Source organism: Acromyrmex echinatior, chromosome 2, assembly GCF_024713525.1.
Source record: "Acromyrmex echinatior isolate Ae372 chromosome 2, ASM2471352v2, whole genome shotgun sequence".
Classification (NCBI taxonomy): Eukaryota; Metazoa; Arthropoda; class Insecta; order Hymenoptera; family Formicidae; genus Acromyrmex; species Acromyrmex echinatior.
In genome coordinates, this window is record NC_141853.1 from 19,711,780 (window position 1) to 19,738,184 (window position 26,405).

Genomic DNA, 26,405 nt, shown 5'->3' on the forward strand with positions numbered 1-26,405 from the left:
TCCTCCATAAATTTTAAAATTAGATAATATTTCTTTTGTAGGTATATTATCACCAGATTTGATAAGTTAAATGAATATATAAAATGTTTATTATTAAAAGATGAACATGATAACATAAGATATACATGGAAGAAAATGGTAGTGCCCGTTCATCAATATATCATGTATATTAAAAATTACAAGCGTGTGTTATGGATTACAATGTAAATTGGTATACAAATGTACTTAAAGATTATATTATTATTATTATTTGATAGATTTTGGACTGACATAGCATTATATAAAAGTGCTGCATTTAGAATTTTAAAATTTATTTAGATACCTAATACACAATCAATTTAAATTAAAAAATTATTTCTTTAATTTACTATAGTTGGTATGATAGGATTCTGTTTGCTTATAAATTAATTGCCTACAGCATTTGCCTGCACCGCTTTCATCGACGTTTGCGCACACATTATTGCTACAAAACTTAAACTTAATTTTATATTTGTACGCAAAAGTGCATGTAGGCAATCGAACTGTAGGTAATAATTTTTATGCGCAAAACGAACTGTCGGCAAAAGTAATGTAGGTCATCAATGCTGGTAGGCCATCGATTTGTAAGTAAAAAGAGCCATCTCTTTTTTACACTTTTAACAATAATTTGAGTGTTTTGGCATTTTTATATAGGCATCTTCACTTGGAATTATGCCAACTTACTCGCGAATTAAATGCAATATTTGAAACACATATAACTATGGAAATGATGTCTCATTTAATACATTTCATACGAATATTTCGTTATGTTTATATACATTTAATAGCAAATGATGACTATATATCATCGCTAATTAGTATTGACCTTTATATTTGGCTATTTTTACATGTAACTATGATTTTTTGCACAAATTATATGTGCGAGACTGTCAGTACTAAGGTAAATCTACATAATTTTAAAAACCCGCGAAAAAATGTTATATAAATGACATATTTTATATAAAATTATATATGTATAATATATGTATAATACTTAAAAATACATTAATTATTATATAATTATATATAATTTTATATAACTTTATATAAAATTAGAAATGAAGCATTTTTTCCCGTGAATGTAAAGGTATACGTATTATTAATTTTAGTCTAACGAAATGAATATAACAATTCATCTATTGGCAAATGATCCTCGATATGCTGACATTCGCAACGAGGTAAGTTTCGATAATACCTAAAAGACAATTGAAGTAAATTGTTTAAACTTAAATAATAATCACTTTGTACAGATTTACCAATTTACGCTGCAAATAATGCATCATCCGTTAAAATTGTCTGGACTAGGCCTTTTCGATTTTGGAAATTGCTTCTTGCGAAAAGTTTGTTTCTACGTTTATACTTTATTAAATGTTTTTATTTTTATATCTTACACTAAATTTCATTACTAACATTTTTTTTTATTATTGCTGCTTTGATAAAACTTTGATATTATTTTATGGCTTATTATAATGAAAATATAAAACAACATAAAAGATCGGTTTGAAACATTCTACTTTTATTCAAAGTTATTACTTATAGTAAAATTTAATCCACATAATTTTTTTCAGTATTTCATGACAGTTTTGACGTTTTTGATTATTGAAATTCAAATGTCTGGAGCTTCAAAAACGTTTATATATTAAAAAGCAAGTTGATATCTTAAAGAAATACATTATGATTTAAGACAATATATATATATATATATTTATTTATTACGTTATATATATATATATATATATATTGTATATATATATATATTTATAATAATTTAATAACTAAATGCATATGTTTTTTAATAATATTGATTAATAATCAAAATAAGGAAATTCATTTTTATATTTACGTAATTAACTGATAGTAATATATTGTATAAATATTAAATAAATTTTTTTAATATTTATAAATTATACTTTATGTAAAAAAATATTTTTTTAATGAAAATGCATTAAGTGCATTAAACGTATTTCAAATAAATTGATAAATTATCGATTGTTGGGAAAATTTTATTTTCAATTATAATAAAAAGTATTAATTGTTACATTGCATTAACGTAACTATATATATATATATATTGCTACTTAGTCTCTATATTTCATATAAATTTGATAAAAATTTTAATAACAAATTAAATTGAGGTGTGTTCCCAAGCTCAAAACATTTACATTAGCATCTTGTTATCATTAACATTAACAGTTCGGCGCATAGATCAAGTGTGTCATCAAATATGTTTATAGGAAGGTTATGTAATATATAACGCTAATGTATTAACATATAAATTATTCGCGTCAATAAACTAGTCGCATATCAACCAAATAAAGTACAACAGACATATAATATGAGCACAATAGGACCGATAATGATGAGTATCATGAAAACCATAGAACGAGCTATACGTCCATTGTTCCTGACTTGTCAACTTCTCGGTCTATGCGTTTATACTACGAAACCTTATTTGATTACTTTATATAACGTAATAGTGTGGTGCATTTACAGTTATCTTTTTTATTATACAGCGATCACAATTAAAAAAAAAGAATGGTTTCAAGCAACTTCCACTATAACCTATTATGGAATGAACTTTCTTGTCAGCATTACATTCATTATTATAAGTTTATATCAACATAAGGTATGTACATATATATGTATATTCAACATTTGAATTAATTTATTAAAATCGGTTAAAGTATTACGTTTCTTACAACATACAAAAATATAATTACATAAATGTAATATTTATATAAATAAGACTTACATTGAGTAAATTTTATTCTTATTCAATATTATCTAGAGATTGCGGAAATTCATAAAAAGACTTGCTGCCATAGATGATACATTAGAAGAGTTAGGCACTCCTAAAATGTATAAAAAGCTGCATATACGTATAAAAAGAATATTATATTTGTGGTTAGTATATACTCAAATGGCGAATATATATGATATGCCATTTTATTGTCACACAACAGAGAATAAATGGTGCATGCTTTTGCCTTATATTACGAATCACATTCAACATGCAAACCTTTTTGTGAGTTTGGTATTTTCAACTTGTCTGTGGTTTGTATATTATTTATGTTATTTGTATTACACATTTTAATTAAAATCTATTTTAGTAATAAGTTAAATTATTATAGCAAGAAATATATTTCTTAGAGAATTAATATTTTTAATGTAATCAATTTAATAATAGATACAATTCCTATAAGGAATACATTTAATTTTTAAATTAAAATAATATTCAATACAATATTTTTATAAATTTAAACTAACTTGATCTTATTTAAACACAAGATATATAACAGGTTTAAATATACTTTTAAAGCTGTTTATGACTCATTCCTCATAAATTTTGAACCTCCTCATAATTTTATATTATATTTTCTTTGCAGGTACATTAGCACCAGATTTGATAAGTTAAATGAACATATGAGATGTTTGTTATTAAATGATGAACATAGCATAAGAAACACATGGAAAAAAATGGTAGTGCCCGCTCATCAATACATTATGTATATTAATAATTACAAGCGCGTGTTATGGATCACAATGTAATTTTGTACACAAATGTACTTAGATAGATTATACTGGTACTGATAGAGTATACTGTACTTGGATAGATTTTGGTCTGGCATAACATTATATAAAAGTGCTGCATATAGATTTTAAGATTTATTTAGATTATGTATTATAATTTAAGATTTATTTAGATTATAATACATAATCAACTTAAATTAAAAAATTATTTTTTTAATTCACTATATTTTATGGTAGGATCCCTATTACCTATAAATCAATTGCCTATATAGGTGGACATCGTTTGTCTACATTACTTCCCGACAATTCAGATACATATTATTGTGTGTACAGTTTGATTGCCCACATACACTTTTGAGCAGAAGTAAAAATTTCAAAACCAAAGTCACATTTGCCTACATGTATTATTGCCTACAGCTCGATTGCCTACGTATGCTACATTTTCTACTTTAAAAACAAATTCTGTTTTAAAATACAAATTTTCTGCTTTAAAAGCACAAATTTTCTGTTTTAAAACAAATTCTTTGCTTTAAAAGCACAAATTATTTTCTTACAAAAACATTATTTTCTTTTAACTTTTTATTTATTTTTAATATTATATTTTTAATATTAATATTACATTTATGCACAAAAGTAGGCAATCGAGTTATAAATAATAATTTTTGTGCGCAAACGAACTGTTGGCAAAAGTGATGTAGGCAAATGACTGTAGACCATCGATTTATAGGCAAAAAGAATCTTTTTATTAATCTCTTCATTAATAATTTTCATTATTAATAATATTCTTTAATAATAATTTGAGTGATTTGGCATTTTTATATAGGCATCTTCATTTGGAATTATGTCAACTTACTCGCGAATTAAATGCAATATTTGAAACACATATAACTATGAACATGATATCTCATTTAATACATTTCATACGAATATTTCGTTATATTTATATACATTTAACAGCAAACGATGACTATGTATCACCGATAATTAGCATTGACTTTTATATTTGGCTATTGTTGCAAGTATGTATAGTTTGCTGCATAAATTATATGTGCGAGAGTGTTAGTGCTAAGGTAAATCTATACATAATTTTAAAAATGTATAAAGGAATACATATCTATTTGTTTATTTATGGTAAATTATTAATTTTAGTCTAACGAAATGAATCTAACAATTCATCGGTTGACAGATGCTCTTCGATGTACTGACATTCGCAATGAGGTAAGATAAGTTTCGGTGACACCTAAGACAATTGAAGTAAATGTTTAGACTTAAATATTAATCACTCTGTACAGATTTACCAGTTTACGCTACAAATAATGCATCATCCATTAAAATTGTCTGGACTAGGTCTTTTCGATTTTGGGAATGGTTTCTTGCGAAAAGTTTGTTTTTGCGTTTAAACTTTTATATTTTATTAAATGTCTTTATTTTTATATCTTTCATAAATTACATTCATTAACAATTCACTAACAATTTTTTATTATCGCTGCTTTGATATAAAATTTTCGTATTACTTTATTGCATATTATAACGAAAATATAAAATAACATAAAAGATCGGTCTGAAATACTCTATTTTTATTCAAAGTTATTACTTATAGTAAATTTAATCCACATAATTTTTTTCAGTATTTCATGACAGTTTTGACGTTTTTGATTATTGTAATTCAAATGTCTGGCACTTCGAAAACGTTTACATATTAAAATGCCAGTTGATATCTTGAAGAGATACATTATGATTTAAGACAAGAGAATTATTGTTTGCAAATAAAAACCTTTTTTATTTTGTTTTAATGATATTTTTCAAATATCATTAAATATATATGAAACTCAATGTTATATTAATAGTGCGAATAAAATGAAAAGAGGCTCAAATGAATCAATCAATAAAATGTATATAAAAAAAGCCAATCAGAGCCAAAACCGAGTGTACATAAATGTCTTTATTCTCGTGTGATTAACAATAACAAAATCATAAACAGTTCAATCCTCCTTATAATATGAAATCTAATTCTAAATTACGTAAATAAGCCTATTCAAAAATGTAATTAAAGTCAGCTCTAATTGTTTTTTTTTTATATATATTTTATTAATAATGCGTATATTCCCTTAAATTTCAATCACTAAATGTTAACTGTATTGTAAACCTCTTAGCAAATCCTCGCATTCTAGTAAAATTTATAATTCATAAATAAAATACTAAATATATTTATCAGAAATGTATTGTAAGTAGATGTAACAATTTTTATATAATTAGCATAAATATATGAGTAATAATTATTATGACAGTACCATATATAATAATTTAGTAGAGGAGAAAGTTATATACTTTCTAATATGGCCACTGGCCATATTATATGGCCAGTGAAAATATTGTGGTCTCCTTTGATATATTTCCTATTACATATATATAGCGAATCCTAATAATTACTTATGGAATTATTTAATCATTAGCTCGTTATTACACTATGATGCTAATATACTCAATAGTCAGTACTTATAACACATTTTTACTTTCAAATATTTCGAAACATTTCTGATGTACATTTTAGCATTTAATTACTCCTACTTCCACATTTTTCTTAAACTTGAGCGTATTATTACACGAATATATATACATATATATATATATTTTTTTGAGTATGTTGTTTGCTATTTAATATTTTATTTGATTGTACAACATTTTAATTATGCAAATTTATACAATAGTATGGCATTTTGCATTTTGTTTATGATCCTTTATACGTATAGATTACTCAGATCTCTTTTTTGAGATTTTCGTATCAAAATAATTAAATATTTGATAATCGATTTGACAATCGCTTTACTCTTAATCTATGGTTTATATTACGTTTATTTTTAGTATATTTTTAGTACTGAGATTTTTAGAATAGAGCAGCATACATGCAGAAATTATGTATATACATTTATTTGCATAAATTCTAAAATGTTATATTTTAAATGTTATTATTTTTTTGTTAATTTTGTAATCAAACACTGCGTTTTTTTTTAAACAAAACCAATTTTTAAATTTATTATTGTAGAAGACCAAATATGACCATGCCTATTTCTCTATGAATCATTAATGCAATGTCGCCACATATTTATAAATAATGTTATGTGTATAATAAATATTTCGTAACTCTCTCTTCAAGTTTAGAATGGATTGAATAACACTTTGACGAATGTAATCGTTCAATTTTAAATTTAAATTTTGGTTAAGTTATTGTATAAAATGTATTATAGATAAATGGGGGTCATAATATCATCACTTCCCCTCTATAATATTTTTTCATTTTACATTTAATATAAATTTAATATAAATTGAGTATTTTATAATAAGAATAAAATTTGATATTTTATATATCCATTTTTTTATTACTTTATACAAGATTAATATAACTTTTTCAAGAGTTATACAAATAATTATATTTTATTTAGTCCTTTTGTCGTTATTGTATTATTGTAATAAATTTGACAATATAATAAAAACGTGGCATATTTCCTGCTTTATTATTATTAGCCCCATTTTATTAGTCATATTATATATATATAACGAAAATAATGACACAAAAAATATTATACAAATCAACATTGCTAAGAAAAATATCATATGTATTAACATTAATGTAGATACATAAATTAGAAACATTGTTTGAATTATTTACTGCATCCAAGATTCAACAGTAACTCATCTCTTTTATCTTTAGAGTCATTTTACATTAGACGTACCTCATCATTTTATATGTAACTCGAAATTATTTTATATTTAATAAACGACATAAAAATTAAACCGACAAATTTATGATTTATAATATAAATATAATATACATTAATCAATGTAACAATTTAATATTTTTATTATAATTCAAAATAAAATTTTGCGTATTGATAATTTATCAAGTATTAAAAATTTAATGCATTTTCATTAAAAAAATTTTTTTTTATACATGAAGTAATTTATAACTATTAAAAAATTTTACTTAATATTTATATATTATTTTCTGATTAGTTAATTAAGTAAATATAAAAATATTTCTTTATTTAGATTATTGATCAATGTTATTAATCATTAGAAATACATGCATTTTAACACAGAAAAAAAATGTTGCTGGCTACAGCTAATTCTAATTAACTGAAATTGCATTCGCTATTATAGCTATGAAATTTGTTAATACATACAAAGGATTTGCTGTTGTAGCTAATATAAAAACGTGATAACAAAGTATACATGTCTGTTACACATCAATTTATTTAGCAGCATGAAATTAGTTGTCATAATTATATACTTTTATACGAATATGTCCGCACTGAGAGAAAAGATTTTTAATTTTTTTGTTAATTTAGCAAGCTATCAGTACCTTTAACCGGTAAATATTATTAATAATATTGATCGGTAAATATGTGACAACAAATTTTGTTGTTGTGATTGTTGCTAATCTGCTATACCAACCAATTATTAGTAACAGAAACAAACTACAATCTAACTTATCTTTTGGATAAACTTTAGGTTCGTTTACATAGAATTAGTAGATGACCTTAGAGTCGTAGGAAACCGATCAAGCACAGTCAAATATAAGGAGAATTTGGTCAATTTCTTATGATTTGAGACCCTCTTGTAACCGTCTACGACTTTTATATACACACACATATATATATATATATATATATATATATATATATGAGCCTCTTATTTGCTAGCGATACTATTGATTATTTGTTACATTGACGAATTAATTTGCAATTGTAACAAATCAATTGTTATTCAACAAATATCATATTTACTTTTCCTTGATTTGTTCCTATAACAACAACAGATTTCTCTCATAACAAAATCATTTCTCTCAGTGCGTATAAAAGAAAATTGTCTCTATCACAACTAAATATGATTTGCTGAAACTGTACTTGCTTTCAAATTGTCTACTACACAAAAAACGTTTACTGCAATGATCAATAGATCGACATAATGACAAAATGCTTGTCTGTTACAAAGATAATATTTAGGAATCTTATTTTATATATATATTTCTTTATTCTAAATTGATAATATAATCTCTATATTATTTGTCATAATTTTGACAAACTTTTAATACGCAATTAAACATTTTAAGTGAGGTGTATTCCCAAATTCAAAAAATTTATATTAGCATCTTGGTACTATTAACATTAATAGTTCATCAAATGATCAAATGTGTTATGAAGTATTTCATAGAAAAGTTATGTAATATTATAACGCTAATGTATTAATGTATAAATTATTCTATTACGTCGATAAACTAGTTGTATATCATTCAAATAAAGTACAGACATACAATGTCAGTTTAAAATAGGACGATATTGGTGAATATTATGAAAACCATAGAACGAGCTATACATCCTTTGTTTCTAATTTGTCAAGTTCTTGGTCTATGCGTCTATACTTCAAAATCTTATTTGAGTATTTTATATAACATAACAGTGTGGTGCGTTTACAGTTATCTTTTTTATTACATAGTGGTCGCATTTCAACAAGAAAAATGGTTTCTAACAACTTCTACCTTAATGGATTACGGGATGAACTTTCTTGTCAGCATTACATCTATTATTATATGTTTACATCAACGTAAGGTAAGTACATATATTCAACGCATGAATTAATTTATTAAAATAGTTTAATATATTACGTTCTTTAAATAAAAAAAAATATAATTAATATAATTGTAACATTTACTTAAATAAGATTTACATTGAATAAATTTCATTCTTGCCTAATATTATCTAGAGACTGCGGAAATTCATAAAAGGGCTTGCTGCTGTAGATGATACATTAGAAGAGTTAGGCATTCCTAAAATGTATCAAAAGCTGCATATATGTGTAAAAAGAATATTAATTTTGTGGTTAGTATATAGTCAAATGGCGAATATATGTGATATGCCATGGTTTTATTACATATCGGAGAATAAATGGTGCATGCTTATGCCTTATATTACAAATCATATTCAACATGCCAATATGATTGTGAGTTTGGTATTTACAACTTGTCTGTGGTTTGTATATTATTTATATATAATTATATAGTTATATAATATTTGTATATATTAAAGGAGAAGGTAGTATTATGGCCTGTATATAGTGTATATTGTGACTTCCCTTATTTCCGCTATTATATAACGAATTCTAATAGTTATTTATGGAATTATTTCAATTTCTCGCCATTACACCATGACGGTAATATAGATACTAATACTCAATAGCTAGCACTTATTATAACGCATTTTTACTTTCAAGTATTTTGAAACGTTTCTGATTTACATTTTAGCATTTGATTATACCTACTTCCTCATTTTTCTTAAACTTGAGTGTACTATCACGAACCGAGCTTACATGCAGAAATTATGTGAATGTAAATAATATATTCATTTGCATACATTTTAAAATATTTTACTTTTTTTGTTAATTTTGTAACCAAATACCAAATTTTCTAAAGTTAATATTTTATGGCTATTTCTATGGAAAGTTACATTACCATCCACTTTTTTCTTTGAGTCATTATGCAATGTCGCCACATTTTTATTAATATATTAGGTGTTGGAATTAATTCGTAGCGTTTTTAATGAAAGAATGTTATTTATTTCACATGAGCATTAAAAAATACATTAATGAAAGTACTTCCCATCACTTGTAAAACACTACGAATTAATTCCAACACCTAATAATATCCTAAGTAATCAATATTTCGTAACTTTAGTTCAGAATCGATTCGACAACATTAATGTAATTGTCAAGTTTCAAACTTAAATATTAATTATTAACAAAATTATAGTGTAAAATGTAACTGAGGTACCATAAAATCACCTTCTCCTTTACATATTTTAATCAACATATATTTTAAAAATAAATTGTTACGGTAAGGAATACATTTTTTTTAGAGAAATAATATTTTAAATAAAAATAATTATATAGTCTATATAATTCTTATAAAAAATATATATAATTTTAAAATTAAAATACAAAAATCAATATAATATTTTTATAAATTTAATTGGTCTTACTTAAAGACAAGATTTATAACAGGTTTATTACTTTTGAAGTTATCTGTGACTTATCCTTCATAAATTTAAAAATTATGTAATATTTCTTTGCAGGTACATTAACACTAGATTTGACAAATTAAATGAACATATAAGATGTTCATTATTGAAAGATGAACATGATATAAGATATATATGGAAGAAAATGGTAGTGCCTGCTCATCGATATATCATGTATATTAATAATTACAAGCATGTGTTGTGGATCATAATGTAAATTGATACATAAATGTACCTGGATAGATTGGAATAAGATTGCCGAAATCGCACCACTTTTTATTTAAAGGATTATAATTTAGAAATTATAAAGAATATTCTTAAGTTTTTTGGCAGCAGAATAAATTGCACTCTTTTCCCTTTCTGATGTAATTTTTTAATAATTTTTTTGCGATGTTATAATGTTTAAAATAAAAATTTTTTCAGTATGGTGCGATAGTATTCAGTATGGTAAATGAGGAAATTCGTTGCCTAAATCATATCATAGTAATATTCAATATAAGAAATGAAAAAAATTGTTTTTTATTATGCCGTTAAAAACTTAAGAATATTTTTCATAATTTTTCATAATTTCTGAAACACATAATTTCAAAAAGTAATTTAAAGAGTTTCTATGTGAAACAAAATAAACATTTCGTAGATTTACAATATACATTTTTACATAATAATAAATGGAATAAAAATGTAAGAAATTGAAAAATATTAGGTAACGTGCGATTTAAGAAACTGGAACATTTTTTAAACTTTTATTTATTTTATCTATAAAAAAATGTAAATTTTAATATTAATTTAATTTTAATAATATTCTAATTACGACTAGGCTATTTAACTTATATTTTCTATAATTCTGCTATAAAATACATTGAGAAATAGCAATGCCATGATTTTTTTGTTTATGTAAATAACAACACTTTTGTTGCACTTTATGTCGCGAGTATAATATAGTAGCATTACAGTATCATGTAGTTTTTCGAAACAATCCGTAAGAAAGTATACATATATATAATATAAATAATAATTGAATTTTTAAGCGAAGTATTTAAGAGCTGTTGCGATTTCGGCAACTTTATCTTATATCATTACCATTATTAAATAGATTTTGGTCTGACATAATATTATACAATATAAAAATGCTATATATAGAATTTTAAGATTTATTTAGGTAATATATGGTTAACTTTAATTAAAAAATTATTTTTGTAATTCACTATATTTTACGGTATAGGATCTCGTTTACTTATAAATCATTTGCCTACAGCATTATTTGCCTACATCATTTTTGCCGACAATTCATTTGCGCACTTATATTATTGATTATAGTTTAATTGCCTCCATATACTTTTTTGCACAACTAAAAATTTCAAAAACGAAGTCACACTTACATGCATTATTGTCTGCATATATTAAGGCAAACGCCGGGCTGGGATTTATACTACAAAAGTCAGAAAAATAGGAGTGGGTGTAATTTTTCCACAATTACTGTTACATGCCTTTATGATATATTAGTATTGTGTTATGATTTTAGTATCTTACTGTTAATATTAATGAAACTGATTATTGTAAATTGAATCGATTTGTCACTGTAATAAATAGAGTCATAAATTATAATCTACATTCTACATAAAATGATACATATTGGGCATATAAAAGATTTTTTCGTGATACATAAGCGTAGAGGAATAGTAAAGCATGTTGTATAGCAAAATACAAATGCTATTGTATTCTTTGTTTATTGTTTTGTATATCCTACCTATTTGGGATATATGGCATTTTTAGCGGGCGGGATTTATGCCCAAAGCATACAAAGTGCGCAGAATGGATTCAGTGCACTAAATGCAATAGACACATTACATGAAATATGTATCTCATGTAATAATATACATTTAATATATGTATGTAGAAAGATTGTAATTATTATCTATTACTTTATATACATATTAATCATTCTTATTCCTTAATAAAACTTTGTAAATCTATTTTATAAGTTATTGTGTCATTTTATGTCTTATTTATAAGCATTATTTATAAATTTTTCATGAGTCGTACATACTCCCTATGAGTAGCCATATATCCCACATACTCTCTATGGGATATACGACAAAAATACAATAGAATTTCAAAAAGTGTTTTCTTTAAAACGAAAAATATATAAATATTTCGGACATCTAACATTTTTTTCAGTAATAGACAGTACAAAATTTTTATAGATCATGATTTTATATAGATCATTTATCTTAAAAATAGTAAATAATATTTAATAAATTAAGTTATTGTTAGATGCGGCCTATATCCCGGAGTTATTCTATACACTCTGCTTTAAAAACACAAATTCTCTGTTTTAAAACAAATTCTCTGCTTTAAAAACATAAATTATTTTCTTACAAAATTTAACCTTAATTTTACATTTGCGCAAAAGTATATGTAGGCAATCGAGCTGTGAGCAATAATTTTTGTGCGCAAATAAACTGTCGATAAAAGTGATGTAGGTAAATGATGCTGTAGGGCATCTATTTGTAGTCAAAAAAGCCATTACTTTTTTACACTCTTAATAATAATGTAAGCATTTTGGTATTTTTATGTAGGCATCTTCATTTGGAATTATGCCAACTTACTCGCGAATTAAATGCAATATATGAAACACAGATAACTATGGAAATGGTATCACATTTAATGCATTTCACACGAATATTTTGTTATATATATATAGATTTAACAGCAAATGACTCTATATCATTGCTAATTAAAATTGATTTTTATATTTGGCTATTCTTACATGCAACTACGATTTTCTGCATAAATTATATGTGCGAGAATGTTAGTGCTAAGGTAAATCTATACATAATTTTTAAAATATACACATTTGTTCGTTTATTTATGACAAATTATTAAATTTAGTCTAACGAAATGAATACAATAATTCATCAGTTGATAGATGCTCCTCGATATGCTAACATTCGCAACGAGGTAAGATAAGTTTTGATAACATCTAACAAACAATTGAAGTAAATGTTTAGACTTAAATATTAATCACTCTGTACAGATTTACCAGTTTACGCTACAAATAATGCATCATCCATTAAAATTGTCTGGATTAGGTCTTTTTGATTTTGGGAGTGGCTTCTTGCAAAAGGTTTGTTTCAATGTTTATACTTTATATTTTATTAAATATCTTTATTTTTATATCTTGCACTAATTTACACTCATTACTAACGTTTTTTTTACTATCGCTGCTTTGATAAAATTTTGATATTATTTTGTTGCATATTATAACAAAAATATAAAACAACATAAAAAGATTGATATAAAATACTATTTTTATTCAAAATTATTACTTATAATAATATTTAATCCACATAATTTCTTCCAGTATTTCATGACAGTCTTAACGTTTTTGATTATTGTACTTCAAATTCCTGGAGCTTAAGAACGTTTATATATTATAAAGCAAGTTTATATTTTGAAGAAATACATGATTTAAGACAAGAGAATTATTGTTTGCAAATAAAAATTTTTGTTGTTGTGATGATATTAATCAAATATATGTGAATCTCAATGTTATATTACTAATAGCATAAATTTTCTTAAATTTCAATGTTAATTCTATTGCAAATCTCTCTGCAAATCCTTGCGTTTTTACTTTCAAGTATTTCGAAACATTTCAAAGAACATTTTAGCATTACTTTTAATTACTCCTACTTCCTCATTTTTCTTAAACTTGAACGTATTATCACACAAATATATGTATTTTTTGTGTGTTGTTTACTATTAAACATTGTATTTAACTGTATATATTTTAAGTTATGCAAATTTAAATAGCATGATATTTTGCTAATGTAACCCTCTATACGTATTGATTACTCATGGCCTCTTGTTTGAGGTTTTCAAATCAAAATTATTAAATATTTGATAATTGGTTGCAATTTTACTGTTAATTAGTGGTTTATATTACGTGTACTTTTAATGTATTTTTAATACCTATTGAAATTTTTAGAACGGAACAGCTTATGCAGAAGTTATGTGTACATGTATACATTTATTTGCATACATTCTAAAATGTTTTACTTTTTTGTTAATTTTATAATCAAAGACTGTGTTTTTTTTTAAACAAAACAAATTTTTAAAATCTATTTTTTTAGGAAGCCAAATTACCATGCCTATTTCTCTTCAAATCATTAATGCAATGTTGTCATATATTTATAAATAATGTTACGTGTATAATAAATGTTTCGTAACTTTGAGTTTTTAGAATGAATTGAACAACACTTTGACGAATGTAATCGTTAAGTTTTAAATTTAAATTTAGATTAACCAAATTATTGTATAAAATGTAGGTAAATGGGGGCCTTAATATCACCACCTCCTCTATAAGTTTTTTCATTTTGAATTTAATATAAATATAATATAAATTTAATATAAATTGGGTATTTCATAATAAAAATAAAATTTTGTATTTACGTATTCATTTTTTTATATAACTTTGCATAAGATTAATATAATTTTTTCAGAGAATTATACAAATAGTTATATTTTATCTATTCCTCTCTTCTCTTCTCGTTATTGTATTACTATATTGTAATAAATACTACGATAAAAACGTGGCATTTCCTGCTTTATTATTTTAGTCTCATTATTTGTTAGTCATATTATATATATCAAAAATAATGACACAGGAAAAATTGCATTATACAAATCAATATTGCCAAGAAAATTATCACATGTATTAACATTAATAGATACGTAAATTAGAAACATCGTTTGAATTATTTACTACAAAAGATTCAACAGTCACTCATCTCTTTTACCTTTGAAACAGTCATTTTACATTATAGATATGTAAATATCTAATCCCATCACTTTATATGTAACTTGAAATTATTTCATATATAAATAAATGATTTAAAAATTAAACCGATTTAAGAATTATAATATACATATAATATACGTATATTAATACAATATAACCATTAAATATTTTTTTTATAATTTAGAATAAGATTTTGCGTCAATAATTTATCAAGTATTAAAGATGCACTTAATACATTTAATGCATTTTTATAAAAATAATTCTTTTTTTATATATAAAGCAATAAATATTTAAAAAATTTTACTTAATTTTTATATATCACTTTCTGATTAATTAATGTAACTATAAAAATATATTTCTTTGTTTAGATTATTCATCATCAATATTATTAATCATTAGAAACACATGCATTTAAAGTTTATTTATTAAATTATTAAAATATACTTGTATCACTACTTAATCTCTATCTATCATACAATTTTGATAAAAATTTTAATACGAAATTAAACATTTTAATTAAGTGTTTCCAAATTTAAAAAATTTATATTAGCATCTTGTTTTTATTATAATAACATTAATAGTTCAGTAGCATCATAGATCAAATGTGTCATCAACTATTTTTATAGAAAATTTATGTAATATATAACGCTAATGTATTAACTTATAAATTATTCTGTCGCGTCGATAAACTAGATATACATAAGCCAAATAAAGTACAACAGACAATGTCAGTTTGCATAGGACAGTAATGATGAGTATCATGAAAACTATAGAACGAGCTATACGTCCTTTATTTCTAATATGTCAAGTTCTCGGTCTATGCGTCTATACTTCGAAACCTTACTTGAGTACTTTATATAACGTAACTATATGGTGTGCTTATAGTTACCTTTTTTATTATATAGTGATCATACTCCAAGAAGAAGAATGGTTTTTAGCAACTTCTAGTTTAATCAATAACGGGATAAACTTTCTTGTCAGTATTACATCAGTTATTATAAGTTTATATCAACATAAGGTATATTGTACATGTATATATTTATTAAATTAATTTATTAAAGTCGATGAAAATATTATATTCTAGTTATCAAAAAAGTAACTTGTAACTGTAACTTCGTTACAAGTGACGAGTTACTTCCGTTCCCTGCATAAATGTAACATTTACATAAATAAAACTTACATTGAATAAATTGTATTCTTGCTCAATATTGTCTAGAGATTGCGGAAATTCATAAAAAGACTTGCTGCTGTAGATGATACATTAGAAGAGTTAGGTACTCATAAAATGTATCAAAATTTGCGTATACGTGTAAAAAGAATATTAATTGTGTGGTTAGTATACAGTCAAATGGCGAATATATGTGATATGCCATGGTTTTGTCATACATCAAACAATAAATGGTGCATGCTTACGCCTTATATTACGAATCATATTCAACATGCCAACATGTTATTGAATTTAGTATTTACAACTTGTCTATGGTTTGTATATTATTTATAATATTTGTATATACCACATATATTTATCAATATCTATTTTAGAAGTAAATTGTTATCGCAAGAAATATATTTTTTGGAGTAGAGAATTAATATTTTTAGTGAAAGTAAATTAATAATAAATATAATTCCTGTAAGAGATATATATAACTTTGAAATTAAAATAGTATTCAATACAATATTTTTATATATTTAAATTAATAGTTTTGTTTAAAGATGAAGTACATAACAACGTTTATACATATTTTAGAATTGTCTGTAATTCATCCTCCATAAATTTTAAAATTGTTATTATTTCCTTTGCAGGTACATTAGCACCAGATTTGACAAGTTAAATGATCATATGAAATATTTATTATTGAGAGATGAACATGATATAAGATATATACGGAAAAAAATAGTAATGCCCGTTCATCAATATATCATGTATACTAATTATAATTACAAGCGCGTGTTATGGATAACAATGTAAATCGGTACACAAATGTACTTGAATAGATTATATTATTACCATTATTGGATAGATCTTTTAATCTGACATAGCATTATATAAAAGTACAGATTTTAAAGATTTATTTAGATAATACATATATAATCAATTTATACTAAAAAATTATTTTTTAATTCACGATTTTACATTTTTATTAATGATTTTAGTGTTTTGACTTTTTTATGTAGGCATCTTCATTTGGAGTTATGTCAACTTACTCGCGAATTAAATGCAATATTTGAAACACAGATAACTTTGGAAATGGTAGCTTATTTGATATATTTAATACGATTATTTCGTTATATTTATATTCATTTAACAGCAAATGATAACTATGTATCATCGTTAATAGACTGGATTAACATTTACTTTTGGGTATCCTTATATGTAATTATGTTTTTCGGCCTAAATTATATGTGCGAGAGTGTTAGTGCTAAGGTAAATTTATACATAATGTAAAAAATATAAATGTATATGTTTGTTTATTTATGCCAAATAATTAATTTTAGTCTAATGAAATGAATATAATTCATCGATTGACAGATCTTCATCGATATGCTGACATTCGTAATGAGGTAAGACAAATTTCGATAACATTTATGAAAGAATTGAATAAAATTGTTTAGACTTAAATAACCACCCTATGCAGATTTATCAGTTTACACTACAAATAATGAATCATCCATTAAAATTGTCTGGATTAGGTCTCTTCGATTTTGGGAGTGATTTCTTGCGAAAGGTTTGTTTCTATGTTTATATTTTTATACTTTATTAAATATCTTAATTTTTATATCTTTCATTAAATTGCATTCATTACTAACATTTTTTTACTATCACTTTGATAAAACTTTGATATTATTTTGTTGCATATTATAACAAAAATATAAAACAACATAAAAAGATTGATATAAAATACTATTTTTATTTAAAATTATTAGAGTAAAATTTAATCCCAATAATTTCTTTCAGTATATCATGACAATTTTAACGTTTTTGATTATTGTAATTCAAATGCCTGGGGCATCAAATACATTTACATTTTAAAAACGTAATCAAGTTGGTATCTTTAAGAGATACATTATAATTCAAGATGAAAGAATTATTGCAAATAAATTTTTTGTCTTATATTAATAATATTTATCAAATATATGTGAATTGCAATGTTATATTACAATTAGTGTGTATAATCTCTTAAGTTTAAATTTCTAACGTTTCTTAAATGATTAATTCTAGATGCATATTGTTATTTTGACAACATGAAAATAAACGTAAAACTTATTTAAATTAAACGATAATATATGTAAAAATAATTGCAAATTATTTGTCACTACCCACTTATGAGATCCTGTCTTAAAATTGTATTGTGAATCTCTCAGCAAATCTTCGCGTTCTACTAAAGTTTATTATCTAATAAAATAATTCTTAAATATAATACTATGCTATTCCCCCTCAAAATTGTATTGTAAAAAGATATAACAATTTTGATATAATTTAGTATAAATTTACGAGTAATAATAATTACGGCTATTCTAGATATGTAATATAAGTTTTTATATTGTTACGACATATCTTATTAAATGATGGTACTATAATTATTTCAAATAATTTTTACATTTTATATAATGTATATAAATTTTAATATATTTAATATGAATTTGATATTTTATATATCCATTTTTTATATAATTTTATAGAAAGTTTAATATAAGTTTTTGAAAAGTTATACAAATAGTTATATTTGATTCATGATTATCTCTTTTTTCTTCTTGTTTATTAATAGATAGTTATTATAGATTAGTAGATTTTTATAATTAATAGATATATTATAATTTTTACGATAAAAATGTGATACATTTCTTGCTCCATTATTGTTAAACTCATTATATATTTTATTACAAAATATAATGATATACACAGTAAAAATGGTATTATATAAACAGACATTGCCAAGAAAAATATCACATGTATTTGCATTAAAATGCTATATGTAAATTAAAAACGTCGTTAAAATTATTCGCTAGGTGCAAAGGTCAATAGTGACTCATCGCTGTTTGAAAATGGATTAATTATTTTAATATAGATAAGTGCTGCACGAAACATATATTGCGATCACTAAATTCTGTTGTTGCTGGAAATTGACGCAATCGCAATGCCTTGCTGCATAAACTTAAATAGACATTCAGTATAATCTTTTAATAGTGATAATCATGGTGATGATTATTCAACAGGTGTCACATCCCTTTTTGATTATGTACTTTATTATTGGTTTAGATTTTTACCCTAGAAAACAGTTAAATGAACTCTAAATTTAAGTATTCTATATTCTTTGACAATCTGGTTCGCTTATATTTACATCCTTTGTTATATTATAACTATTTTTACTAATGTCGAATCACATTTATTCTAATCGCTTTGGAGACTAATATATTAACCTCAATTGTATCTTCGATTATAAGTCATTATCAAAGGTATAATTCCGTATTTATTAATGTTATATATATACAAATATATCACACACATAGTTCAATAATAGTAAATTATAAATAATATAATAATAATAATAAGTTATAAAAGTTATTTAAATTTTTCTATTTATATATAATAGGCTGTCATAATTTCTATGTTTTTGCATAATAAAATATGTCTTTCGACAGATACTTACATTTAAAATTATGTCGCATTGCTTGTGAATTGAATTCAATATTTGGAATACAAATGGCTTTCAAAATGGCATCATGTTTTTTATATTTAATAGGACTTTTTTATATTTAATAGGACTATGCCATCATTTATGTAGAATAATGAGAGAATCACATCATATATTATCATACGAATAGTTTAATATGAACATTTGGGTCCCTTTACTTTTGTTAAAGGTGTATTCTATAAATTATGTATGTGAGAGTGTTTCTTTGAAGGTAAAGTTACACAGTTCATAAGTATAATCCATACTAATAAATTCATAAATATTGTATAATCTAACAGATTCTAAATTTTAGGCTAATAAAATTGGCTGAATGATTCATGAATATGTCAGGTACTTTTTGATATGCAAATATTTGAAAAGAGATATTAAGTAAAACATAATTAACACTAACAATAAGAATATATAGCAAATTAAGTAAACTTTGTAATTAAATAAACCTTGTAAATTTATTTTTGACAGTTTTGTCAGTTTACTTTGCAAACAATGTATCATCAATTAAAATTTACTGGAATGGGTTTCTTCGACCTTGGCAATTTGTTTTTACATGAACGAAAAGTTCAATACACTTATCTTCTTTTTCTTTTGTTTCATTTAGTTTCAAAAATTAAAATTGTTATTAAAATTATTATTAATATTTTTCTGAATTATTTGGTATTTTTCAATTATATACATGTGCTTTTTAAAATTTGTACACAATATAAAGAAGTTAATATATAAAATAAGTAAAAAGGAAAAAGGGCTACGAACCTAAAACATAAATTGACAAACTGTATAAATAGTTAAAAAAATTGAAATAAAACTATGTCATAAAATTAAAAACGTAAAATATAATTTGACAATCAGAAGGTGAACAAAACAAACGTTTCGATCCTAGTTGGATCATTTTCAATGTGACAAATAAATTAATGTGACAAATAAATTAACAACGGTAATTAACAATAGAGTTATAACGTAGATAAAAACATAAGAAATTAAGTAAAATTCGCATTTGGACGCAAATTAACTATAAAGCTCGCTCCAAATTGAGAGGAAATCGAACAAACGATTATAGTTGACAAAAATGTGCTCCTCCGAACCGTATGTGTGTATAAGGACGAACATGTTTCTTATGTGTGTGTCGAAATGATGTATTATCGATTAGGCAATGCGATTGGAATCGAAATTGATCGTCTCTCGATCTTGACTTTCTTGAAGTATAATGCAACGTATTATGACTAAAATAGAGATAGTGTGCATACTTTACCTCTAAAATTTTTTTAATATGTGCATTTTTAATACAAAAATTAATTCAAATAATTAATATAAAATATTTGCCCTGTAAATATCATTATATTTGCATAAATATATCAATATTACAAAATATAAAATATTTCACAAAATTATTATTAATTTCTTAATAAATTATACTTTAATATTTTTATGCGCGGAATAATAAGATGAATCAATTGACGTAAATAAATTAACTGCTTTTTAAAAATATGTAGTTGCATATTGTAAATATTGTACAATTTTTTTTTAAGATAATTATGTTTTAATTGCTCCAATTGTTATTTTTATGTCTCTATTTTAATATTTGTAATGCAAAATAGTCATATTATGTGAAAAATCATATTATATAAAAGAAATTATATTTCTATCTAATAAAACGGTAATGATTTTCATATATATATATATATATATATATATATATATATATATATATAATCTTGAAAAATTGATTTCTTTTAAATAATAATTTTGTCATTATTTGTCTCTCTTTAAATTATACTTATGTCTAAATTTTCTTTTAAACTTCAGTTTTAAGATATTAAAATTAGTAAGATTAAAATGGGTCTGTCTGCATATACACATATTACATACACATGCAATTTAAAAAAAAAATGCAAATATTTATATAAGGATCAATTATCTCAACTAAGGTATTACTTAATATTTTAAATGTTAATGTGGCAAAGTAATGAAATGCTATTTTGTGATGAATACATTTATACAGTACAAACCGTACAATTTAAATAGTTAGTGAATAGTGTGAAATTGGGAACGTTTCGATCAAATCATGATTGATTCCGTAGAAAAGGCTTTAAATCCTCTTTCCTTAGTCATTTTTATCTTTGGTTGCGGAATTCTCAGATATCCGCTAGATCAACCGAGATATCACTTGAGCATCTTCTATATATTGATTCTGTGGAGTGTTTATGCTTGTGCGATTTATTATTTAAAATTTCAATTTTCCTCGAACATAGATATTTCGAAAGGTTTTCCAACCTTCCTTCCAGTAATAATAAATTTATTTGTGACATTAATATCCATAATTATCGCTGTTTGCGAACACAAGGTACAGTTCCTCTAATGTTATTGTTTTAATGATGTAACATCTAAAACGAAGTAAATGCCAGTTTTTCAATTTGGCACTAATTTTATCATTACTTATAAGAAATTATGATAAAATAAAATTTTATCGGTTCTATCTTCTATATTTATTTATCATTGGAAGAGTCAAAGCTTGTAATTAATTAATAAATATTTTTTTAAATATATATATATTATATATATATATATATACATATATAAATTGCATCCGATAATTTAATATAAAATCATGACAAAATTATTATCATATATATATACATATTACTTTACATATTGCTGTAAAATGTCTTGTTATTGTATATATTTTGTATATATTTAGTTGAGAGAGATTGTCATAATCTATACGTTCCCTTACTGATATTCTCAGAAATTCTATATATGTATAAGGAAACTCGATCTTGTGAATGATACCTTAGAAAAACTTGGAACATCCAAAGAATATCATAGATTGAGAAATTTAATCAAATGGATTTTGATTACATTATTCTTCATGACATGCGTATCATGGACTTTCGATTTCTTATTGTGCATAGAAGTGTTTAATGATACAATCAAGGCTATTATTATTCCTATCGTACTGGATTATAGTGTACAAATGAATACCATTATGGATATATTGTTTATGCTTCTTTTACGGTTCGTAAATCTTACTTTGTTCCAATTATTTTGCAGTAAGCATTTCAAAGTTCAAATAATTTAACTTAATAAATGAATTTAATTACTTTACATTAATGCAGATTTATCATAAACAAGCATTTTTATTACTTTGAAGTTTATTTTTTATATGAGTGTACGAATTAAAGAACTTGTAATACATTTTTTCCTACAAAATTACAAAATTCAAGCAGAAAAAACAATTTAACTTCTATATGTTAAAATTTTGCTATATACATAAAATAATTTGATTATTTATATTTTTTCTAAACATCCTTTAAATTGCAGACATATTGGTTCCGGATTGGATAAAATAAACGACCATATCATACAATTATCAGAAACAGAAGTTTGTGACATAAAATTTAAATGGAAAAAATCCTTTGTCGTTAACAGATACAATATTCGAAGTACTGAGAACCGCAAGCGTATGTTATGGATCTTAATGTAAATGGATACATGCCAATGTGATAAAAAAAGTTAATTTATAAAAGAAATAATTTCATTAATTAAATGTACTTTATTTATTATGTAATCAGAATCCGATTTGGAATTAGAAAAAGTTCTAGCAATGTATCATAATCTTAATTTAAAATTACCGGCTTATGATGTTCTAGAATTAATTTGAAGCAGTTTTATATTATTCTATATTATTCAAAATGGTAAAAGTAATTTTTTAATTAATTAAATGAATAAATAAAAATATATAACGTAACGTAGAAATAAATATCACTTTTTTGTTGTTAAAAAATAATAATATTTCTTTGATAGTAATACTTCTTTTTAAAATGTAAATTACCTATTTATATAAATTTCTAGACATCTTCATTTGGAACTTTGCCGAATAGCTCGCGATATAAATGGCTTCTTTGGAACGCAAATGACTTTACAGATGCTGTCCTATTTCATTGTCTTAATCGGAATGTTCAATTTTCAATACTATACCATATTACATCTGAAAGAAATATCAAAAAATGCTCTAACAATAAAAGTATTGCTTTGTAGCAACATGTGGTTTTTCATATTTTTAATGAAACTCTTATCATTGAACCTTATATGCGAAAATGTTAGCGCAAAGGTAAATACTTCTAATAAATTGGAAAAATTACAAGCAAAAACGTTATATAATATATCTAATTCTTGCAAGAGAAAACATGACATAATCTTCAATTTCTTTGAAGATTTTAAATAATAATTACATCAAAACAAATTAACATTACGAAAATAAACTTTCAGTAAAGTAAAAAATTGCAAAACCTTTTTATTAATAAATTTACCCAATAATTAATAAAACAAAGTAAACATTACAATTATAAAAACTATAATTGATTCTAATTGTTTCTAAATATAATTGAATTAAATATAAATAAATATAATTAAATATAATTCTATACTGCTTCAGGCACAAAGAACTAATAACGTTATCAATAGATTGACAAATCTTATCTGTTTTGCCGAGATACGTGAAGAAGTAAGCTATACCATTTCTCAATTCTACAACCTAACAATTTAACAATATTTATTAAAAAATATTCGAATAAAAATTGCGTTATTATTAATACAGATTTCTCAATTTGTTCTACAAATATTACTACAACCATTAAAGTTTAGCGGATTGGGTATGTTTTACTTTGGCTACGACTTTATTCGTAAGGTTAGTCTTTAATACTATTCACTCATCTTGATGTTAAAACTTAATTTACAACAAGCTGTAAAACATACACATAATAACGATAATATTGTATAATTTTTCTTTTCAGTTCTTTGTCTGGATTCTTGCTGTTGTTCTTTTTATGGTGCAAATGGATATTGTACCTATATCTCGTAATTTATTCAAGTATAATGCAACTAATAATGTGTGACTAAAAGAAAGTATATATTCATATGTATGTATATTCATTACAATATCTTACAAACTTTTTTATGTATTATGTTACAAATATTTTTATATATTTTTATGTAGTACAAAAAAAATGTAGTAAAAAATAATTAATATAAAAAATTTGCAAACAATAAATTATTATATTTGCATAAATATATTAATATTATGAAATATAAAATATTTCATAAATTATTAATTTCTTAATGAGTATAACTTAATATTTTTATATGCAGGATAATAAGATGGATCAATTGGTGTAAACATAATTATTTTTTGAAAATGTATTCACATATTAATAAATATGTATAATTAAATATATAAATTGTATAATTTTTTTAAAAGCTTTTTTATATTAATTGATGTTTTTGATGTTTCTTAATATTTGTAATGTAGAATAATTTAAAAAATCATATTATGTAAAGAAAATTATTTATTTTACTTAATGAAATGACGACGATCTTTACATGATCTTGAAAAATTAATCTTGAAAAATTTCTTTCAAAAATTTATTTTATCATTATTTTCCCCCTCTAGACCATACTTTTATCTAAAAAGATTTCTTCTAAAATTTTAGTTTTAGAAGAAATCTTTAGAGTTTTAAAATATCAAAAGAAGGTTAAAGTGAGACATGCTTACATATATATATATATATATATATATATATATGTATACAGGTATACATACATATGCAATTTCAAAGTAAAGGTACATATTATATAAGGTATATTTTATATAAGGATCGATTATCTCAACTAGGGTATTACTTAATAATTTAAATGTTAATGCGGCAAAGTAATGAAATACTATTTCGTGATAAATATAATGTTTGTATAGTACGAACTTTTTAATTTGAAATACAATCTGAATAGTTGAAATAGTTGTGTGAAATTGAGAGCATTTCGATCAAGTCATGATTGATATCATAGAAAAGACTTTAAATCCTCTTTCCTTAGTCATTTTTATTTTTCGATTGTTCGGAATTCTTAGATATCTAGATCAACCGAAACATCGTTTGAGCATCTTCTATATATTAACACTGTGTAGCTTTTATGCTTTTGCTATAATATTTATTATATAAATATTAAGTTTTCCCTGAGAGATTTAAATGTGAGTTTTCTAACTTCGTTTTCATTAATAATAAATTTATTTGTGACATTTATATCCATAATTATCGTTGTTTACGAACACAAGGTATGATTCCTCCAATGTTATCGTTTTAATGGTGTGACATCTAAAACGAAACAAATGCCACTTTTCAATTTGGCATTAATTTTATCACGACTCATTGAAAATTGTGATAAAAATTTTATCGGATTCTATCTTCTATATTTATTTATTATTGCGAAAGTCAAAGTCTGTAGTTAACTAATAAGTGTTTTTTCAAT

At 23.7% G+C, this 26,405-nt stretch overlaps 3 protein-coding genes across 3 annotated transcripts; all 3 read left to right on the forward strand.

The window, feature by feature from the left end:
* Positions 1-1,868: 1,868 nt before the first annotated feature.
* Positions 1,869-5,905, forward strand: LOC147910605 (putative gustatory receptor 28b). Its single transcript, XM_087403008.1, has 7 exons — positions 1,869-2,644; positions 2,807-3,072; positions 3,405-3,563; positions 4,373-4,619; positions 4,699-4,767; positions 4,842-4,931; positions 5,178-5,905. Exons 1-7 carry the CDS (start codon positions 2,354-2,356, stop codon positions 5,250-5,252), a joined length of 1,197 nt encoding a protein of 398 aa, XP_087259134.1. The 5' UTR covers positions 1,869-2,353; the 3' UTR covers positions 5,253-5,905.
* Positions 5,906-10,306: 4,401 nt separating this feature from the next.
* LOC147910606 (uncharacterized) lies at positions 10,307-18,741 on the forward strand. The gene is made up of 6 exons (XM_087402875.1): positions 10,307-16,438; positions 16,637-16,902; positions 17,224-17,385; positions 17,596-17,845; positions 17,917-17,982; positions 18,057-18,741. Exons 1-6 carry the CDS (start codon positions 16,169-16,171, stop codon positions 18,180-18,182), a joined length of 1,140 nt encoding a protein of 379 aa, XP_087259001.1. The 5' UTR covers positions 10,307-16,168; the 3' UTR covers positions 18,183-18,741.
* A 3,341-nt stretch (positions 18,742-22,082) lies between these two features.
* LOC147910607 (uncharacterized) lies at positions 22,083-25,000 on the forward strand. Its single transcript, XM_087403705.1, has 8 exons — positions 22,083-22,315; positions 22,391-22,449; positions 22,852-23,120; positions 23,427-23,585; positions 23,958-24,216; positions 24,541-24,609; positions 24,703-24,792; positions 24,899-25,000. The coding sequence occupies exons 1-8, from the start codon at positions 22,171-22,173 to the stop codon at positions 24,998-25,000; spliced, it is 1,152 nt and encodes a 383-aa protein (XP_087259831.1). The 5' UTR covers positions 22,083-22,170.
* The last annotated feature ends 1,405 nt before the right edge of the window (positions 25,001-26,405 follow it).